Raw genomic sequence first — 20,166 nt, forward strand, 5'->3', positions numbered from 1 at the left:
GGCAATAAACATGAAATGCAGAGATATAGGACTGGCTTGACAGCAGTACATGCAAAAGGAATCTAGGAGTTTTAGTGGACTACAAGCTGAACGTGTGTCAGCAATGTGATGTGGCAACTAATAAAGCCGATGCAATTCTAGGCTGCATCAATAGAAGTATAATGTCTAAATCAAGAGAAGTAATAGTACCACTCTATTCTGCTTTGATCAGATATCACCTGGAATACTGTGTCCAGGTTTGGGCACCACAATTCAAGGAAGATGTGGACAAGTGAGAGCACATCTAGAGGGTGACCAGAATGGTGAGAGGTCTGGAAACTGTGCCCTATAAGGAGCGGCTTAAGGAGTTGGCTATGTTTACCCTGGAGATTAAGAGGTGATGTGATTGTCATGTTTAAATATTGGTATGTATGGAGCAAGCTTGTTTTCTGCTGCTCCAGAAACTAGTAGATGGAGCAATGGATTCAAGCTACAGTAAAGGGATTCATTAGGAAGAACCTGCTGAAGGTACAAGCTGTTTGACAGTATAATACACTCCCTCAGATTGTGATAGATTCTTTCGGAGGTTTTTAAACAGAGGCTGAATGGTGATCTGTTAGGAGTGCTTTGTGTATTCCTGCATAGCAGGGGATTTGACTGGATGGCCCTTGTGATCTCTTCCAATTTTATATAATTCTACCCTTCCTTGTTGCTTACTGGAACAAAATGATCAGTGATTCATAATGATTTCAAAGGATTCTAGGTTTTTGCACAGGACATCTATACTAAGGGCTACTTAGCTTTACAGTGTCCTCGGTGCCATTTCACACATTGCACTGAGTATACATCTAAAGATGTAGTATTAAAATAAACTTTTTTTACAACCACATATATAATGGGATTCTTATCTAAGAATACAGGCATTTAAGTACGGTATACACATAATGCCTTTGCTTCTCAGTAGTCTCCAATGTCTGAGGTATGGAAAACTGACAAGACAGGCTGATAAATTATATATTTACAAATGAACTGCAAAAAATAAAAGTTGCCTGTCTGGTAAGCCAAATTATTCTTAATGTCAAAAATATCTAGCAGTGAAGACTACATGTGTTACACTGTAAATGGCTGTTACAGCTGCACCATTGTCTTATCAAATCTGCTTGTAGCCATGTAAGCAAACACTTGCTTTCTAAGACAACAGCCTTATGAAAGCTAGAGGAGTCTTAGAAACGATCTACAGCATTCCAGAATATATCCGACCTAAGGCATACCTCAGTTAACAAAGCCTCTGACAATACACCTGCCCAGCCCCCTTTTGTTTGTTAGGCTGGAAGCTTTTTTAGCAGTATTAGCATTGGGAAGATGGTAAAAGAGGGCTAGAAAAACAGTGTCAGTTTGCAGCAGCATGTCTGCAGTGAACTATGCAATGAAACTTAAAGTGGGAAAAACTGGGATTCCACTGTAACCATCCTAGGGTAGGTAGCTATGTACCTGATTACACCTGGCAGGCTAAAGAGCAGTTCCCTCCAGAATCCCTGAGTATTCATGAAATATAAAAAGGGGAGAATACATAAGACCAGCTCCCCTCAGTATATAAAATGGGGAAAAAAAGAAGAGCAAAGATTTGTATGTTTGGCCAACAAAATGGAAAACATAAGTTGGAAGCTGGTGAAAGAAAAAATTGTCCTGAGATACATTCTGGAATAACTTTCAAGTGATCTCTGTAATGCTGAAAATGATTTTTGTTTACTTGTGCAAAGCTTACTTGAGCTGGTTATGTTCATTTCACATGTCCATATTGTTAGTTTTAGATAAAAAGTTTGCCAAAACTTAATGCTCTTCTTTTTTTTGCAGTGTAGGAACTTAACCCTATTCCATGTTATTCTTGCCTCTGGTACCAAAGTTTCCGTTAAATAAGTAATTCCCAGGAACACATCTAGTTTGTTAACTAAGGCATATGATGTGGTGTAATGGACTAACTGACCAACAAAACGTGCCATTTGCCCAAGGAAATATCAGCGATGTACCAAAAGCCAGAAAAGGTCTTACATTGCACTTTTTATTATGGAACAGTAGATGATGGCAAATTACTTTGGGGAAATGAAAACACTGAAACACTAGCCAAGATATGAAAAACTTAGGATGTATTCTATATCCATACATGCCTGGAAGTCCTATTGAATCCAATGAGACTTTGTTCTGTGTAGACATACATAGATTTGTACTGTTAAGAATACGTACTAGTTTAACTCTAATTTTGCTGTTAATATCTTGTCGACAAATCTAGCCTTATTTAAAAAAAAATTAGAAAATGCAAACTAAGGAGTTTTGTAGGAAAACTTATTTGCTTCGAGATGGAAGTAGTTAATTATGGAACAGCCTGCTATAGAAATTATAGCACACTTCTACACATCTACTGAGAATAAGTCTCATTGAGTTCAAAGGAATTTACCCCTAGCCAAGTCTGTATATGACTGAAGACTTAATCTGCTATCAGTGGATCAATAATGCATATTTAATAGGTTAATCTTTCCAAATCCTTAAAAATGAAGTTAGATTGACTTCTTATAAAGTTTTATATAATCAGGGATAAATATAAAAAGCCTAGCTAGACAAGAATGAGAACCAAAAAAGACAAATAAACAAACAAAAAAAGGCAGACAAGATGACAGCATTTGTTTTAAGTTTTCACCCCTCCCTCTTTTTGGAGATTTCAAGCACATTTCTGTTCTATTAAGCAAGTCCTTCAGAGTAACATGCAGAGGATATAAGTGCTGGTGTGTACAGGAACAGAGATGAATATGAGTTATTTTTCTTAAAACAAGCTTTGCTACAATAGCTAAATTAGTTTCAAGGAGACTTGTATGTTCTTGTATCAGCATCCTGTTGTCAAAACTTATTTTTCATTTAACTTGAGTACTGGGACATTTCTGCTATAGTATGGATTGCAGTCAAGATGTGAATCAGAATTTTCTGCCTAGATCATGTAATTACGGAAGGTGACATCACTGGCATGTTTCCCCTCCTGTCCAGCAGAAAGAGAAAATTAGTTTAAGAATGTTTCTTTTCAACATGGAAGTGAATTATGCTGAAGTTATGCTTCCACAGGGAACTATATAAACTGTATCCTTTGTTAAAGTAAAAAAGTTAGACTGGAGAAATAACATTGGGGCCCATAGAGGAGTCTCGGGGTCACCGTGAAATCTAAGCATTTCTTCTCAAAATACATAACTGGAAGTCTTTTAAGGCCCCCTTCCCTCTTGTTAAAAGGTTGTTTCACTTTTTACACGCAAGCATCCAGGTATATTTTTGGTAAAGTTTCTCAAGTCCGTGCTCTTGCCACCAAGTAATAAAGGATGAAGAATATAGCAACAAGTCCAGCTGATACATAACAAAGAAGTTTGCGATTGTCCCTTCCAGAACGGGTCATGGTGGAGAAACGCTTTACACTTCCTGTCAGAAGGCCTGTTACACTCATGAAGTCAGAGTCCTAAGGCAAAGGGAAAGTAAAATAAGTAAAAGTCACGGCTTACAGATTCAAACAGTTCCATACTGTCAAGGAGCAAAGGGAATTACACTGCAAATCCATAATCAATATACCAACCTCTCTCCTTTAAAATTCTTATTTGTTAAAAAAAATTCCCAGTTACAAATTCTGATCTTGTTCATTATCATCACAATAATTAAATGAGAGAAAAATCATTTCTCCCAGGGCCACTGGTGAGCTTTGTGACGGAACACAAGGTGGAACGTAGGTTTTCCAACTCGGTACAATGGACAGAGGGCCGAAACAGACAGGCAGGAAAAAGCTGCTCGATCCTAGGTTTTCTGAAAGAAAGCTGAAATCCTGCTGTCTGCACAGCCTGCTTCTAAAGTAAACACCATGCCATGTCAAGCTGTGCTGCATGGTTATTTTTTTGTCACCTCCCCACCATGCTTGCACACCGTCACACAAACACACCACCTCCAATTACTTCCCTCTTCCTTCCCAGATGTCATTCCATTGGACGCCCATCTGTATGATCGGCCACAGTTGCACATGAGATACACCATCTACACAGCGCATCAGTGATACGCTAGCAAAACATAATCATGGAGGCCCCCCATACATGCCCCTTTCACCCCATGCTCCCCTGTTGGACTGTCTGGTTTGTGTATGTTGTACATACACCATTACATTATTGGTGACCTGCCCTGTTTGATGTACTTTCAGGTTTCTGCTTGCTACATTCCCACATTGGCACCAGCCTGTTCAGATGCCGGTGCGATTTTCAGCATTCTGTGTTATCTCTGAGTATCGGAGATTCTTTTTACTCCATTTTTTAGTCCCAGAGTGTGGCTTCATTTCGCTTTCCATCTGGTTTTGCCTCATCTAAACAGCTAGCCTTTCAAAGCGGGTTGAAGACGCTTTATTTGGCCAGTGCAGACAATCCCAGAATTAGAATGCATAAGACACAAGTTGTGACATACAAGAATACTACAAATGTAGTATATATTACTACATTGTGTTGTGAAAGAAAGTAATCATTGCCTGTGGCTATCCCAAATGTGCACATTCAGCAAAGTAACTACAAAAATCCTCCTACTTGATCATTATTATATATACCATAAAAACATTATCAGCAAGTTTATATGGTAAATTTTTTTGCAAACACAGGTGTATTATCTTAAAAAGGAACTCTTCATATTTGGAACTAAGAACTCAATAACATGCTAATATTATTGCACAAAAGTCCATTCACTCTTAACTAGTGTGATTGCACAAAATTGTTCAATAGTATACAACCAACTGCATTTCATCAGCTTTATGAAATGAGTGGCTTACCATGCCATCCAGATAGTGATTTTGATCCTCAGCATCTTTGTCAATGTCTAGTGCAAGCTAGTGAAAACACAGAGGGAATCAACTGTTATCCAATCATTTATTTTGTTAAATTCCACCTTCAAACCTTTTAGTAATAAGATGCTTTTAAGACAGAATGATTAAGAAAATGCACACAAAATCTTCATTTGCTCTTTCCCATGTCCCTAACATCAATAAATATGCAGCAAGAAACAGACAACAAAAATATCAAAAACATTATGTGCTGCAGAACTCATTAGCAAAGCAATATTGTAATGAAAAACTGCAAGTAGAGGAAGTGATATACTCACAGATTTTAGCCGGGTGACTTTAGAAGCAAGGTTTTCTGTCATGCGCTTGTTTTCTGAATCTATCATATCATCCACAGCACTTGCATTCTGACCTGCAAGAAAGACAAACAATCTACCAGTTATTATTAATACAGCTAAAACTCACCTCTGCACTAAAACAAAAGGGGATACAGACAATACTTGTATCTTTGTATTCCTTCCCAGCTGTGGAGGACCCCTTTCCAAGTAAACTAGCTGAGTCCTCTCCCTGATGTTTTTCTGTCACTTGGTCAAACCTTTTCAATCCAGGCATAATTTGGGCAACTGACTGTTGCCAAAAGGGCTTTTACTAGACGGGTGTATTTTATTCCGCTTTTATTTCAGAGCACTTTATGATCATAACTAATTTAATTGTGTTTGAATGTTATAAATTTTAATCTTGTTGTGAACTATCCTGAGGCTCAGTCTTGGAAGAAAAGTTTATGGTATAAGTCAAATATTTTGCAGACTTTTAATAAGAATAATAAATTTTAAAAAATTGTTGGTGAATGAGGCCAAAGAACTATTTAAAGGCAAAGAAGACTGATGACACCCAATAGAAGAGATGCAGAGAAAAGGCAAGGTTTGGGGGTGTTGTAAAAGACAATTTTATTTTTGCATTTAACCCAACACAGCAATTATTATTATTTTTATTATTATTATTATTATCATCCTACTCTTTCCCCAAAACTGGGACTCATAGAAGCTTACAAGATGAAAAACACTGCAACTGAAAACATAGAAAAATGTGACATTAAATCAGAATTCCTGCATGGCAGAATGGGCTGGACTAGATGTCCCTTGTGGTTTCTTCCAACTCCCTGATTCTATGATTCCATTACAGCATTAAAACACATGAAATAATAAGGCATAGTTAACAAGATAAAAGTGTTAAAATACAGTTGAAAGAACAAAACACATGTAAAAGAAAGCCCTAGGTTGAGGAGGCCGCAGGTGCCCAGGGTGGGACTTTTACCCCCCTAAGACCAGGGGGACCAGGCAGCCTCCTCGTCAGGGCCTTGCCCTCCCTTTCTTCCTTCCTTCCTTCCTTCTGCCCGGGAGGCATGGCAAAAGGCCCTCCTCCGTTCTGAGCATGGAGCAACGGATGCACATTCCCAGGAGCCAGGGCTCTTGGCTCATTTCTCGTCTTGTGCCACGTCCTCCATCGTGAGGCCCTCGTGCTCCTCTTCTGCGGGGGAGGACGCACCTGGCCAGCCTTGAAAGGAACACCTTGAGTCCCGCCTTAGAAATACACAATAGCGCTAGGATGATGAACCGCCCAGAGAGAGGAGGGGAGGCGGGGGCCCTCACTCGGGGGTCCAAGGCCTCCTTTTGTTCCCCTCAGAGAGGGCAAGGCTGGGGCAGGGAGGGAGCCAGGGGCGCCCTTCCCTCCGCCCTCGTCGTCCTCCATCACCCAGGCTCCCTACCTCGGCCCCAGTCCGCCATGGCTGCTGCTGCTGCTGCTGCTGCCGCCAGTTCCGGCCTCCGTGTCCCGCTCCGCCCAGAGGCTGGCTTTGGTGGCGGCGGGGCGAAGAGGAGGAGGGCTCTGGGCCGGAGAGGCAACGCCTGAGGGAGGCCGCAAGGAAGGATACAAACCAAGAAGAGGGATTATTATTATTATGACGATTCTTATTCTTATTAACCGACTCTGGGGGTAATGGAGGCGACGTCGCCGCCTCCTCCTCCGCAGGCAAAGGGGTTTCGGGTGCCAAGAGCCCGGCGCCTACCCTCCCAGCCAGCACTGCTGAGGAGGAGGAGGAGGGCTCACAAAATGGCCGCCGCCTGCCCCCCGTTCCTTTGAGTGGGCGCCATTTTGTTTGCCCCCCTCAGGCCTCAAGTAGTAGCCCCAGGCCTAGCCCTCTCCCGTTTGTGGCGCAGAGGTTGCCCCAGGGAAGGCACCGACGCCTCCTCGGCCCTCCCTTTCTTTCTTTGCCCTAAGCACACTGCAGAAGTCCCCCCTGGAAGACTGTGTCCAGTTCTGGGCCCCGCAGTTCAAAAAGGGCGCTGTTTGATTGTTTGTAGGGGAAGGAAGGGGGATATTGTAATGCAAAGTACTATGTGTGGAATATTTTAATGCTGTAAGACACAAAAAGCAGGGTATAAATAAAAGGTTTACTATTGTCCAAAGGAGGGCGAATAAAATGGTGAAGGGTCTGGAAACCATGAAGCCCTATGAAGAAGGACTCAGGGAGCTGGGGATCTTCAGCCTGGAGAAAAGAAGGTTAAGGGGTGATATGATAGCCCTGTTTAAATACTTGAAGGGATGTCATATTGAGGAGGGAGCTAGCTTGTTTTCTGCTGCTCCAGAGACTAGGACCTGGAGCAATGGATGCAAGATACAGGAAAAGAGATTCTATTTCAACATTAGGAGGAACTTCCTGAGAGTAAGGGGCTGTTCGACTGGAACACACTCCCTCAGAGTGTAGTGGAGTCTCCTTCCTTGGAGGTCTTCAAACGGAGGCTGGATGTACATCTGTCAGTGGAGATGCTTTGATTGAGATTTCCTGCATGGCAGAATGGGGTTGGATTGGATGCCCCTTGCAGTCTCTTCCAACTATGACCATTTTAACTGCCCTGATTCAATGCCAGACAACTCAGAACTAGTTTTGTGAGACATTTAGCCTTCACTACATCTGAGGGAGTAGACTTTTCCATCTATATTACCAAACTACACTCTTATAGTGCTGCTATTCCACTTTTAACTGCTTTGGCTGTTGCATTCTAGGATTTGTAGTTTAAGGAGGAAGCGTTTAGAATTCTCAGCCAGAGAGCTCTTAGGCCTAACTGAACTACAAACCCCAAAATGCAACAGGAGGCAGACAGAGCAGCTAAAAGTGGAGTAGCAGCGCTATAAGAGTGTGGTGCAGCAATCCAACCAACCGCCTCTGATAGAGAGCTTTGGTGCCACATAAACTACAATTTCTAGGATTCAGTAGCACTGAGCCAGGGCAGTTAAAGTGGTCTCAGACTGGATTATTTCTGCATTGTGTTTTGTTTGGACCTCTCTTTCCTTTTTATCCCCTCCTCACCAGTTTTCTGGGACAATGGGGGGGGGGGGGGGGTATATGGAGCCCTGGTGGCGCAGTGGTTAAATGCCTGTACTGCAGCCATTCACTCAAAACCACAAGGTTGCGAGTTCAAGACCAGCAAAAGGGCCCAAGCTCGACTCAGGCTTGCATCCTTCCGAGGTCGCTAAAATGAGTACCCAGACTGTTGGGGGCAAATTAGCTTACTTGCTAATTAGCTTACTTGCTGTTCACCGCTATGATCTTTGGAATAGCGGTATATAAATAAAACAAATTATTATTATTATTATTATATCCGGCCTCTTTGCCTGATTTAGGGTGCATCTAGTAGACTAGGACTCTGGAGACCTGTGTTCGAATCCAGACTCTGACATGCAAACCCACTGGGTGACCCTGGGCAAGTCACACTCTCTCAGCCTCCTCAGAGGATGGCTGTGGCAAACCCTCTCTGAAGAAACTTGCCAAGAAACCCCCCATGAATAGGTTTCACCTTAGCTTGGCCATAAGTCGGAAAACGACTTGAAGGCATGCAACAAACAACAAAGTAACCCAGTGGTTCTCTGACTTTACATCTCATGGTGACCAGAGGTCCTAACCACAAAGGAGGGAAGGTACCGCTAAAAGGAGCACATTCAAGAAAAATGGAGGACATAACCAAAGAAAAGTTCAAAACACTCATTTAAATATAAATGCATGCATTTGAGGAAGTAGACTTAAGTCTACGGAAACTCATGCTGCCTACCTTTTTCTTTCAGTTAGTCTCAAACGTGCTACAAGATCTCTATGTACTGATTCCAGAGACTAACACGGCTGTATCTTTGAATTCATGCTTCTTCGTCTTCCTCAAAATGAAAGACACTTTGGAATTCCTCCTGGACAGAAGGCAGGAATGGAGGCCGTGTCCTGGAAAAGGAGGACAAGTCTGGTCACCCTGATATTTATCACACTATGCTCTTAAAGAGCTACTATTCCAGTGTGACTCCTCTAGCAGCCTCCTGTTGCATGCTGGGATTGGCAGTTTTAAGGAGCTGAACTTCTCTGCCTGAGAATTCTAAATACCCCTCCTTAAAACTGCCAATCCCAGCATGCAACAGGAGGCAGCTAGAGGAGTCACACTGGAATAGTACCTCTTTAAGAGCATAGTGTGATAAACATCCCTGTTAACATCTACATACGGATGTCACCCCCCCCCCCCCCAAACATAATGAATGTGTGTTGTGCGCCTTTCCAACTTATGGCAACCCTCAGGTGAACCTATCCTGGGGTTTCTTGGCAAGGTTTTTTCAGCTGAGGTGTGTGTGTATGCCATGACCTTCCTCTGAGGCTGAGAGTGTGACTTGATGTCATAACCACAAAGGAGAGCAAGGCACCATAAACTGTAGGGCATTCAAAAAAAAGTAGGACATTACAAAATAAAAGCTGGAATTCTGACATAAATTAATGCTTCTTAGTTATGCTAAGAATAGAGGACGTTTTGGAATGCCTCCTAGACAGAAGATTTAAATATAGGATATGTCCTGGAAAAGGAGGATGTCTCATCACCCTACCATTGGGTTTACATAGCCGAGCTGGGGATCAGATCCTGGTAGCCAAAGACGAAGTCCAATACTCAAACCACTCCTCGACATAATATGTGAATCAAAATATTTCATTTGTTTAGTGTCTGTATTTTTGTTCACACGTTGTCATGTATATTCATATTTTAGCATTTTATAAGAAAATAATATTCTTATTTAAGTAAATTCAGTGCTTAACACATGTGCATTTTGAATATATACCATACGCAGCTTCCGGTTTATGTTAATTGAATGGCGCCCACACGCCGCACTGTCGTGACTACAAGCCCTATTCATTTTAATGGGGCTTGAGTACAGGCGGAATTTGCCTTGCGCTGGGGGGTCTGGAACAGATCCCCACATAAGGCGCGACTCCACTGTACTGGCTGACACACAGCTGCACTTACATGCACCCACGCTCACAGATACGTACACATCCAGGCGAAATATGTACTGCAGAAATAATGCAAGTATGGTACCGCTGTAAATTTCATCCTATGGAATCCTGGGATTTGTAGTTTGATCTGGCACCAAAGCTCTCTGAGGCTGCATCCACACTGCAGGGATAATCCAAGTTGATACCACTTTATCAGCCATGGTTCATGGCTATGGAATCCTAGGATTTGTGGTTGTGGTACCAGAGCTCTCTGACAGGAAAAGTTAAATATCTCACAAAACTACCATTCCCAGGATTCCATAGCATGGAGACATGGCAATTAAAGTGGTATCAAACTGCATTATTTTTCCAGTGCAGATTCATTCAACCCTCTTTGATTATTATAATTTATAGTTTTTAATTATTATTTTGTTTAATTGATTTTTAAGGGGAGGGAGGTAATAATTGGGTTAGTATGTATGTACAGTATTGTATGGATTTTTAATTGTAAGCCACTTTGATTGCCCTTGGACAGAAAACAGGGGTATAAATAAAGCTATTATTTATTCTTTCACTCATACATACATTCACTCATTTACTCTCTCACACACAGAGTAACACAGAAACATTCATTCTCAGTATGTAGAGAGATCTTGTAGCACTAACTGAAAGAAAGAAATTGGCAGCATAGTCTCAAAGGTGCTACGAGATCTCTCTACATACTGATTCTACAGACTAAAACAGCTATATATCTTTGAATTCTACCACAATGGAAAGCACCAAATTCAACTGAATGGAGTGGAAATCCAATTTCTCTTCCAAGAAACTTGATATATGTCTGTACCTGACTTCCACTCCACCAAATGCATCTGAGGAAGTAGACAAGTGTACGAAAGCTCATGCTGCCAGTTTCTTTCAGTGAGTCTCAAAGATGCTACAAGATCTCTCTACGTACTGATTCTACAGACATGGTTATATCTTTGAATTTATTCTCAGGGCAGTAATGGAACAGGTCTGGGAAGAAGACGTGAGGGTTCAGGATGGGCCTGGCAGAGGCCATGATCCAGTGAACTTCTCCACACTCCTCCTCCTGCTCCAAGCACCCTCCTTTCTTCCCCTCTGGGTCAGAAAAAGTTTTAGAAGCAGAAGAGGAGAAGGGGCAGGGATCAGGGCTTCCAGGTCTTGGGGCCCCCTTTTAGCAACTCTTGCATGTGCCTCCCCAAGGAGTCCCATTGACCCTGTAGGAATAATGCAGTTTGACATCACTTTAACTGCTATGGCTCCATCCTGGGATTTGTAGTTCTGTGTAGCAGAGAAGGCTAAAGACCTTGTAAAACTACAAATCCCAGTATTTCATAAGCTGGAGTGAGTTTAAAATGGTATCAAATGGCATTATTTCTACAGTGTACTTGCAACCACACGATGGTTTTCCATGGTTCTGATGCCATGGAGCTAGAACTGTCTCCAAGCTTACTGTACAGCAGATCAAACCACTGCTCAACTTGGAAGAAATTACTATTTTGCGTCCCTAAATAAACTGGATGTTCAAATAGGTACAATTCAGAAGTAACCACTTATTCTTAGGAGTTTTTCACACGGGGGCTAATTTCAACATTAAAGAGACATTAAAGCACATTTAAAGCATCCCGCAAATAAGAAAATGGCGAGTAATTGCGCGAATGATTATCACATGCAGTTGCACAAGTAAAGTGATATTGGAAATGCATTGTCGCTGAAATCCTGAAAGTAAAAAGATGTGTGTCAATGCTTCTTTGTGACCATCAGATAGCTAGACAAAGAGCAGATGCAATGGAATAATCTTACAGATATCAGTGACAACTGTTACTGTGATTCAAAACTGATTTTCTGTGATTTCTGTGATCCGTACATTATCCAGAATTTAAAAATACATTTTTTAAAGAGACATTATCGATACAAAGAGCTGTTCTTTAGGCTGGAAGTAAATGTGTTGAAAAATAGCTTGTTTTTACATAAATTGCATTCTGCACTGTCACTTTTTGGAGGAAAAAAACTCCAAATTGGACTCCTAAATTTCTGTGTTTTATTCACTTTAAGACATCAATTATTTATGTAGCTATAACATTAATAACTATTCAATTAATTATGAAAATGCAACAGCTAAGGTTGCAAAACTCAAAACTAGCAGAATGGAAAAAGAGCAGAATGAACCACAATCACTGAAAATCACAGTTTGGCCCAGTCACACTTCTCAGCAGTGATCTGTGGAAAAGTAGCAGTTCTGTGAAAATCACAGTTTGGAGCTCAGCTTAGCAGAATGAATCACGGTCACAGAAAAAGTAGCAGTTCACAGTTTGGAGCTCAGTAAAATGAATCACAGTCACTAAAAAAATCACCGTTTGGAGCTCAGTAGCAGAATGAATCATAGGCCTGTTACAGACAGCCAAAATAAAGCTGCTTCGAGTCACAGTGGAGGTATGGTGTTTCAATGATGCATGCGTCCTAAGAGTCCAGAAGCCACACCAAAGCCACACTCCAGTCCTGAAGGGCTGGAGCATGGCTTTGGCGCAACTTCTGGACTCTTAGGACGCATGCATCATTGAAACACCATACCTCCACTGTGACTCGAAGCAGCTTTATTTTGGCTGTCTGTAACAGGCCATAGTCACAGAAAAAGTAGCAGTTCACAGTTTGGAGCTCAGTAAAAATGAATCACAGGCGGGTTACAGACCGCCTATTTGGGGCAGGCTGTACCCGCCCCTTTCCCCGGTGTATCGGGGCCTCAGTGGCCAGAACGGCAGCTGCTGAGGCCCTGATCCGCCGCTTTTCAGGCTGCGGGGAAGCGGCAAAACGCTGCTTCCCAGCAGCCTGAAAAGGGGTGTCCTTGGGGCTTCAAGCTTGGCCCCTTTCTCCCTTGCTTTGCTGGGCGCAGCCGTCTGAAGGCTGCACCCAGCGAAGCAAAGCGGTGCCTCAAACCAGGAAGGAGCTCTGAAACGGAGCTCCTTCCTGGTTCGCGCAAAGGGCGCCCTAGGTGCCCTGGCGCGAAGCGAGGATGTCATGTCTGCGCCGCCCCGTGTAGAGGCGGCATGGCCGTGACGTCTTCATGACGGCGGCCGTCTGGAACGGCCGCCGTCATTTTTTACGTGCAGAGCGCGTATTAGGGTTAGGGAGGTGCGGAAGCACCACACCTCCCTAACCCTAGTACGCACTCCACGCGTACTTTAATGGCGGTCTATAACCCGCCACAGTCACAGAAAAAGTAGCAGTTCACAGTTTGGAGCTCAGTAAAATGAATCACAGTCACAGAAAAAGTAGCAGTTCTGTGAAAATCACAGTTTGGAGCTCAGGAGCAGAATGTGTGGCTGCATCCACACTGCAGAAATAATCCAGTTTCAGTCACTTTCAGTACCATATGGATTCCTGGGATTTGTAGTTTCTTGTGGCACCAGAGCTTGTTGACAGGGAAGATTAATTGTGTCTCACAAAACTACAGTTTCCAGAATTCCATAGCACTGAGCCATGGCATTTAAAGTGGTGCCAAACTGGATTATTTCTGCAGTGTGGTAGCCACAGTCACAGAAAAAGTAGCAGTTCTGTGAAAATCACAGTTTGGAGCTCAGTAAAATGAATCACAGTCACTGAAAAAGTAGCAGTTCACAGTTTGGAGCTCAGTAGCAGAATGAATCACAGTCACAGAAAAAGTAGCAGTTCATAGTTTGGAGCTCAGTAGCAGAATGAATCACAGTCACAGAAAAAGTAGCAGTTCTGTGAAAATCACAGTTTGGAGCTCAGCAACAGAATGAATCACAGTCACTGAAAATCACAGTTTGGCATTCAAGCCAGTCAGTCACAGTTCCAAACTGTGAGCCCCAGGGCTCTGTTCTGGGTCCCCTTCTGTTTTCTCTCTACGAAAACTCATTAGCTCTTTTGGTTTTTCCTACCATCTGTATGCCGATGACACCCAGTTGTATCTTTCCACCCCTGACCTTTCTCCAAGGTTTGAACAGCAAGTTTCATCATATCTCACAGCTGTCTCGCAGTGGATGCGCCATCGGCGTTTGAAGCTCAACATGTCCAAGACGGAGCTTCTTGTCTTTCCTCCTAAGCCCACCCTTCAACACTCCTTTTCTGTCTCTGTGGACAACATTTCTATTCAACCAGTCCAGCAAGCCCACAGTCTTGGTTTCATCTTTGATTCTTCTCTGTCATGTATCCCTCAGATCCAGACCACAGCCAAGGCTTGTAGATTCTTTTTATACAATATCGCCAAAATCCGACCCTATCTCTCCACCTCTACTGCCAAGATCTTGGTCCATGCCCTAGTGGTCTCACGATTTGATTACTGTAACGTCCTCCTGGCTGGGCTTCCTCTTTCTCACCTCCGTCCTTTAATCTCTGTCCAGCATTCAGCTGCACGCATTATCACATCCGCCCACCGCTCTGACCACATCTCTCCTGTGTTGGCATCCCTTCACCGGCTCCGCCTCCCTTTCTGCATTCAGTACAAGCTCCTGCTGTCGACGTTTAAAGCCCTCCATGGGCTGGCCCCTCCTTACTTATCAGACCTTATTTCTCCTCACCTTCCCACTAGGGCCCTCCGTTCTGGTAGTCAAGGTCTGCTGTCCCAGCCCAGGGTTTCCTCTGCCCCATCTCGGATTCGCCCCTTTTCACTCGCTGCCTCTCACTCCTGGAACCTTCTTCCCCCGCGAGCAAGGGCCATCACTTCTTTAACCAGCTTCAAAACGGAGTTGAAGACCATCCTGTTCAGAGAAGCATTCCCAGGCATTGCATAATTGTCGCTTGCTATTTGATGTTTTTTTGATGCCTGTTTTATCAAACCATTTCCTGTATTGCTATGTACTTTATACGTACTAGCCTACTAGCCCACCACCTTTCCCTTCTCCTTTTATGTCATGTCTTTTTAGATTGTAAGCCTGAGGGCAGGGAACCGTCTAATTAAAAAGATTGTATGTACAGCGCTGTGTAAATTTACAGCGCTTTATAAATAAATGTAAATAATAATAATAATAATAATCTGTACTGCAAAAATAATGCAGTTTGACACCACTGTAACTACCGTGTGGTTCTGATGCCACAACAAACATGATAGCATGATCTTTCCTAGACTTGAGCCTCTTTCCTCAGATTCATGTTTGGAGTGTCTCCACAATGCATCTGAGGAAATAGGCTCCAGTCTAAGAAAATGCATGCTACCATCTTTCTTTCTTTCTTTCTGTTCTGCTTGCATCCACACTGCAGAAGTTATCCAGTTTGGCATCACTTTAAACTGCCATGGCTCAATGCTATGGAATCCTGGGGATTGTAGTTTGTTGTGGCAGCAAAGCTCTCTCTTGACAGAGAAGACTCTTGCAAAGCTACTATCCCCACAATACCAGAGCATTGAGCCAGGACAGTTGAAGTGGCGTGGAACCAGATTGTTTCTCCAGTGCGGATGCAGCCAGTATTGCTTTTTTTTTTTTTTTTTAACCTGTACTGTTTTAAAATTTTTGGTTAGCTGCCTTGAGTCCCTATATGGGGAGAAAGGCGGGATACAAACAAATGAAAAATCATAAATTTGGGAAGCAGCAACAGCAGCAGCCTCCAGGTCAAGAAGTGAGTCTTGCTGCAGCAGATCACCCTCCCAGTGCCAGGATTTCTGGCTTCCTTCCGCCTGGTTTTGCATTCACAATTTCCTATCAGGGTGAAGAGCAGGCGGAGAAAACTCTCCAGGGATCGCTATTTCTCTTCTGTCTCCCATCATCTCTCGACCTGTACCCAGCAACTGGAGATCTCCCCCTGCGCCCTCTTGTTTTTAGTGCAAGCTGGATTTTCTTGCAAGAGGTCCCCAAAGGCACTGGCTTTCTTGGCCAAGGAAACAACAGCCCTACTGGGCTCAGGAAATGAAGGAGGAGGAAGCCTGATCGAGAAGGCAGCTTACAAAAGGCAAGCTTTGCCGAGCTACAAAAGGAAGGCAACGCTTGATTGACTCTCTCCTTCTGCTTGGTGTGCCTTTGCTACAGTTCCAAATGCATTAAGCTGGAGCTGGAAAGGAATTTGTAGCTAAAAGGTAACTTTGTAACTTTATTTTTAAACAATACTGACATTATCTAAATTATAACAATATATCTTTTCTTTCTTTCTTACACCATGGTGGGGATATTTTTAAGCAGTTGGGTTAAAGAGGGATGCAGTTAGTTTCTACAGTTTGGATTAAGAAAAGAAGACTGTTCCCTTAAACGTTTAACTTTCCCCTTTCTGGACGTTTTCCAAAGGCAGATAATTTGGAAAGTAACAGAGTCTGATGAATTTTTGGAGGATGCAGCCATGGCTTGGCTAAACGGATCCAGGTTCTTTCCCAGCATTACAATTTTTCTGCATAACAGACTCAGGCTTTCACTTGTGTACAGTATTCATTGATTTATGAATGTTTCTGCCAATCCCCCCTAAATATTTATGTTGAGCCTTGGGGTGAAAAATATACTGATGACAACTAGAATAGGTACTTCGTTATACACAAGTGCTGATCAGTAGCTACAAACATAGTGGCAACTCTGTGTGTGTGTGTGTGTGTGTGTGTGTCTTCAAGTTGTTTCCAATTTAGGATGATCCTATCATAAGGTTTTCCTGGCAAGGTTCAGAGAGGGTTTGCCATTGCCTTCCCCTGAGGCTGAGAGAGTGTGACTTGCCCAAGGTCACCCAGTGGGTTTTGTAGCCAAACTGGGAAACCCTGGCATCCAGAATCATAGTCCAACACTAAAACCACTGCATCAAGTGCCAGCTATTTTTGTCAAATACTCCTTATTTCAAGGGAACTAGCATTATTTTACATGCTTTCCGTTTATTTCTAACTATTGTGACCTCCCAGGGCCTTGGACCCATTCATATTATAGAATTATTTCATTATGGTTCCTCTTTAACTGCCATGCCTCTGTCCTATCAACTCCTGGGATTTGCAGTTTGGTGAGAGAGATTATTTACAATTCTCAGCCAAATGGCTCCAGTCCCTCACTAAACTACAAACTCCAGGACTCCATATGATACAGGCATGGCCCTTAAAGTGGAATAATAGTGATGGAATTCTGTAATGTGAATGGGCCCCTTGTTTCACAAACCAGTACAAGCCAACTGAACCCAATCAGCTGAGACACTGGCCTTGTGGTTTGATAATCTACCATTGATGAACTATCACTTGTTGATAATGCTTATTCCCATAAATGGCAGTTTCAGGGAGAGCTGCAACGAACACTTTCCACTACAAAGAAACTTTCAATATGAACAGATGTTTGTGCAGTACCAGTTGTTATAGGAAATATGGGCAAGAGCAGATCCAAAGGGTGCTCCTTGCTCCACATTCTGGAATATTTTATGTTACCTGTACCTTCCTTCCCCCCCTGCTCCAAAGTGTATATACATTTCAATTATTCCAATGCATTATTTGCATCATGTACAGAAAAACCAGTCTGAATATTGAAAACTGTATATTGCTGTTAGAAGCCATTTCATGCGATTATTCTGTACATTGTTATTGAGTTCAGTAGCAAATGCTGGGAACAGAAGGCACTTTGCCATTCCATGAGAAACCTTCATAATATGAGTTGAGAAAAACAGTGGACCAAGTTGGTGTTTTTACCTGTTTCTATTTCTAAGCACTCCAGTGACCCATCAGCAATGCATGTGGTTAAACCTCATCCACCTATGCAGAGGCGGTTGGTGTGGATGAACAGCTTTGTTAAATTAGATAAATATAATAAAACATAAATTGTAGTGGTTTGAAAAAGAGAGAGCATAAAAACTTCCTGAGCTCTTATTTGTCAGACAAACCCAACTAACTGAGACTGAATTTATATAGGGTGGCTCAGGAATGACACAGCAAGAAGAAATACAAGCATTTAGCATGATCCCCTGAGACATCATTTTTTTTATCTTGACAGATGTAAATGCTCACAGGCAACAGTGGAAACTTATGTCACTTTTATCTTTTTACAAAACAAGACCAAGCAGTAAAAAAACAGAGTAATATGATCTGAATACAATCGGCCTTCCACATTTGCGGCTTCTACTTTTGCATATTTGATTAATATGCTCTTTCTAGGATCTAGGTCCTCCAGCATGACTTGCCAGAAGTTGACCATAAGTCATGCTGGATGACCTAGAAATTTTGAGAGAAAACACTTCTTTAGCCAACTCCAGCGTGGTTTTGCGGTCAGTTTCCAGCAGATGTTGACCACAGAGTTGCATAGAAGGACCTAGAGATTCCTAGATGTTATCTTAGGTTAAAAAAAAAGTGGGTTTTTATTTGCATTTTTTCTCACATTCATAGAGGTCCTGTGCCCCTAAACCCAGTGAATGTGGAGGGCTCACTGAATTAATAAATGTGAGTTGGGTGGGTGGGTGGGTGCTATGACGATTGTTCTTACCCCATGAAGTCCAGAGGAATCTAGGGCTAGAACTGAATCACAGTTCTAGTTGCAATTAATTATTTGCAGGTAGCAGTGTCCTGGGATGAGGAAGTGAACCTATTTTGTGCACAGAAGGAGGCTGTTCATTACCATATAATTCTTTTTAGAATGGATTATGCTTTCAGACTCTTTCATCTCCTTTCTGAAGTGGACTAAAGTTATTTTAAAAGAGAGCTGAATACTAATGAAATGAGGCCTTCATAATCCATTAAGGTTGCTGCCACACCACAGAAATAAAACTATTTGACACTCCTTTAACTGCCAGGACTCAGTGCAATGGAATTCTCAGAGTTGTAGTTTGGTGGGGCACCAGAGCTCTCTGAAGGCATGTCCTATGAGGAATGACTTAGGGAGCTGGGGATGTTTAGCCTGGAGAAGAGAAGGTTAAGAGGTGATATGATAGCCCTGTTTAAATATTTGAAGGGATGTCATGTTGAGGAGGGAGCAAGCTTGTTCTATGCTGCTCCAGAGATTAGGACCCAAGTTACAGGAACAGAGATTCCACCTCAACATTAGGAGGAACTTCCTGACAGTAAGAGCTGTTCAACAGTGGAACAAACTCCCTGGGAGTGTGGTGGAGACAGGTCTCCTTCCTTAGAGGTCTTTAAGCAGAGGCTGGATGGCCATCTGTCAGGGATGCTTTGATTTGGATTTCCTGCATGGCAGGGGGTTGGACTGGATGGCCCTAGTCGTCTCTTCCAACTCTACGATTCTATGATTCTATCTCACAAAACCACAAATACCAGAATTCCATGGCTGTTAAAGTGATGTCAAACAGTTTTATTTCTGCAGTGTGACAGCAGCCAAAAGGGCCCAATGCTGTTAATGCTTTAACAGAATTGAGATTCCCTATGACTAGTCAGTAAGATCCCTATTTGGTTGTGTGAGATATTATTCCTCACCCTGCCCTCATTATTTGAATATTGCTTGGATTCTCTTCTTCCCTAGTTTGCAAAGAATGGCAAGCAGCTAAATATGTCTACATGAAGAGCCACTTCATAATTTATGCAGACTCAGGATACATGAGTTTCACAGATATTTTCCTTAGTTTTGATGTAAAGTGCAAGCATTCTATAAAGTTAGAATTACCTCTTAGTACAAGCAATCTAGGAATGTTACCCTGTTTTAATATAATTTGGCTGGTGCATAGCTTGCAAGTCTAGGCAGATGTTTATCATGTCCAAGTTGTTCCCAGTTACAAAGGCCAAATACAGTTCTGTATATGGGACACTAAATTATAAGGCCAAGTGCTCAGGATATGGATTGAGTTATGGACAGACTCTTCATCGCCTTCTGCAGTGTGTGTGCTGACAGCTTGTTGGTCTCCCAACCCTGTCATCAAACCTTCCATCATGTATGGTGAAGTGTGTGGTGATTAGATTGGCTACTAGAGGGAAAGCAACACCACTCCACTCTTAAATAGCTGCCTACAAATAGCTTTGTGGTGAGGTATTTCAAATTAAGATGGGATGTTTAACATAGGTTCAAAACACACTGCAGTTTGAGACTGCTTTAACTGCCCAGGCTCAGTGCTAGAAAATTCTGGGAACTGAGTCTGTCCTTAATTTTGTTTGATTTGTATTGTATTATTTTCTATTCTTCTACTGTTGTAACTCGCC

General features: G+C 42.5%; 2 protein-coding genes across 3 annotated transcripts in view; one reads left to right on the top strand and one right to left on the bottom strand.

The window, feature by feature from the left end:
- Nucleotides 1–2,024: 2,024 nt before the first annotated feature.
- On the bottom strand, nt 2,025–6,770 carry BET1L (Bet1 golgi vesicular membrane trafficking protein like). 2 transcript variants are annotated; one of them, XM_089520777.1, is made up of 4 exons: nt 6,579–6,770; nt 5,134–5,225; nt 4,805–4,861; nt 2,025–3,469 (listed from the first exon to the last, which is right to left on the bottom strand). In XM_089520777.1, exons 1-4 carry the CDS (start codon nt 6,595–6,597, stop codon nt 3,302–3,304), a joined length of 336 nt encoding a protein of 111 aa, XP_089376903.1. In that variant the 5' UTR covers nt 6,598–6,770; the 3' UTR covers nt 2,025–3,301. The 2 variants fall into 2 exon arrangements, with proteins under 2 accessions (XP_089376903.1, XP_089376904.1); XM_089520778.1 differs by lacking the exon at nt 6,579–6,770 and adding an exon at nt 6,359–6,572.
- Nucleotides 6,771–15,603: 8,833 nt separating this feature from the next.
- Nucleotides 15,604–20,166, top strand: part of RIC8A (RIC8 guanine nucleotide exchange factor A) — a 35,723-nt gene continuing 31,160 nt past the window's right edge. The window contains exon 1 of the mRNA XM_089520779.1: nt 15,604–16,155. The gene's annotated coding sequence lies outside the window, so the exon portion shown is untranslated. The remainder of the gene's footprint in view (nt 16,156–20,166) is intronic.

This window comes from Sceloporus occidentalis, unplaced genomic scaffold (assembly GCF_023333645.1).
Source record: "Sceloporus occidentalis isolate IW3139 unplaced genomic scaffold, rSceOcc1.0.p SCAF_4, whole genome shotgun sequence".
In the NCBI taxonomy this organism is placed as follows: Eukaryota; Metazoa; Chordata; class Lepidosauria; order Squamata; family Phrynosomatidae; genus Sceloporus; species Sceloporus occidentalis.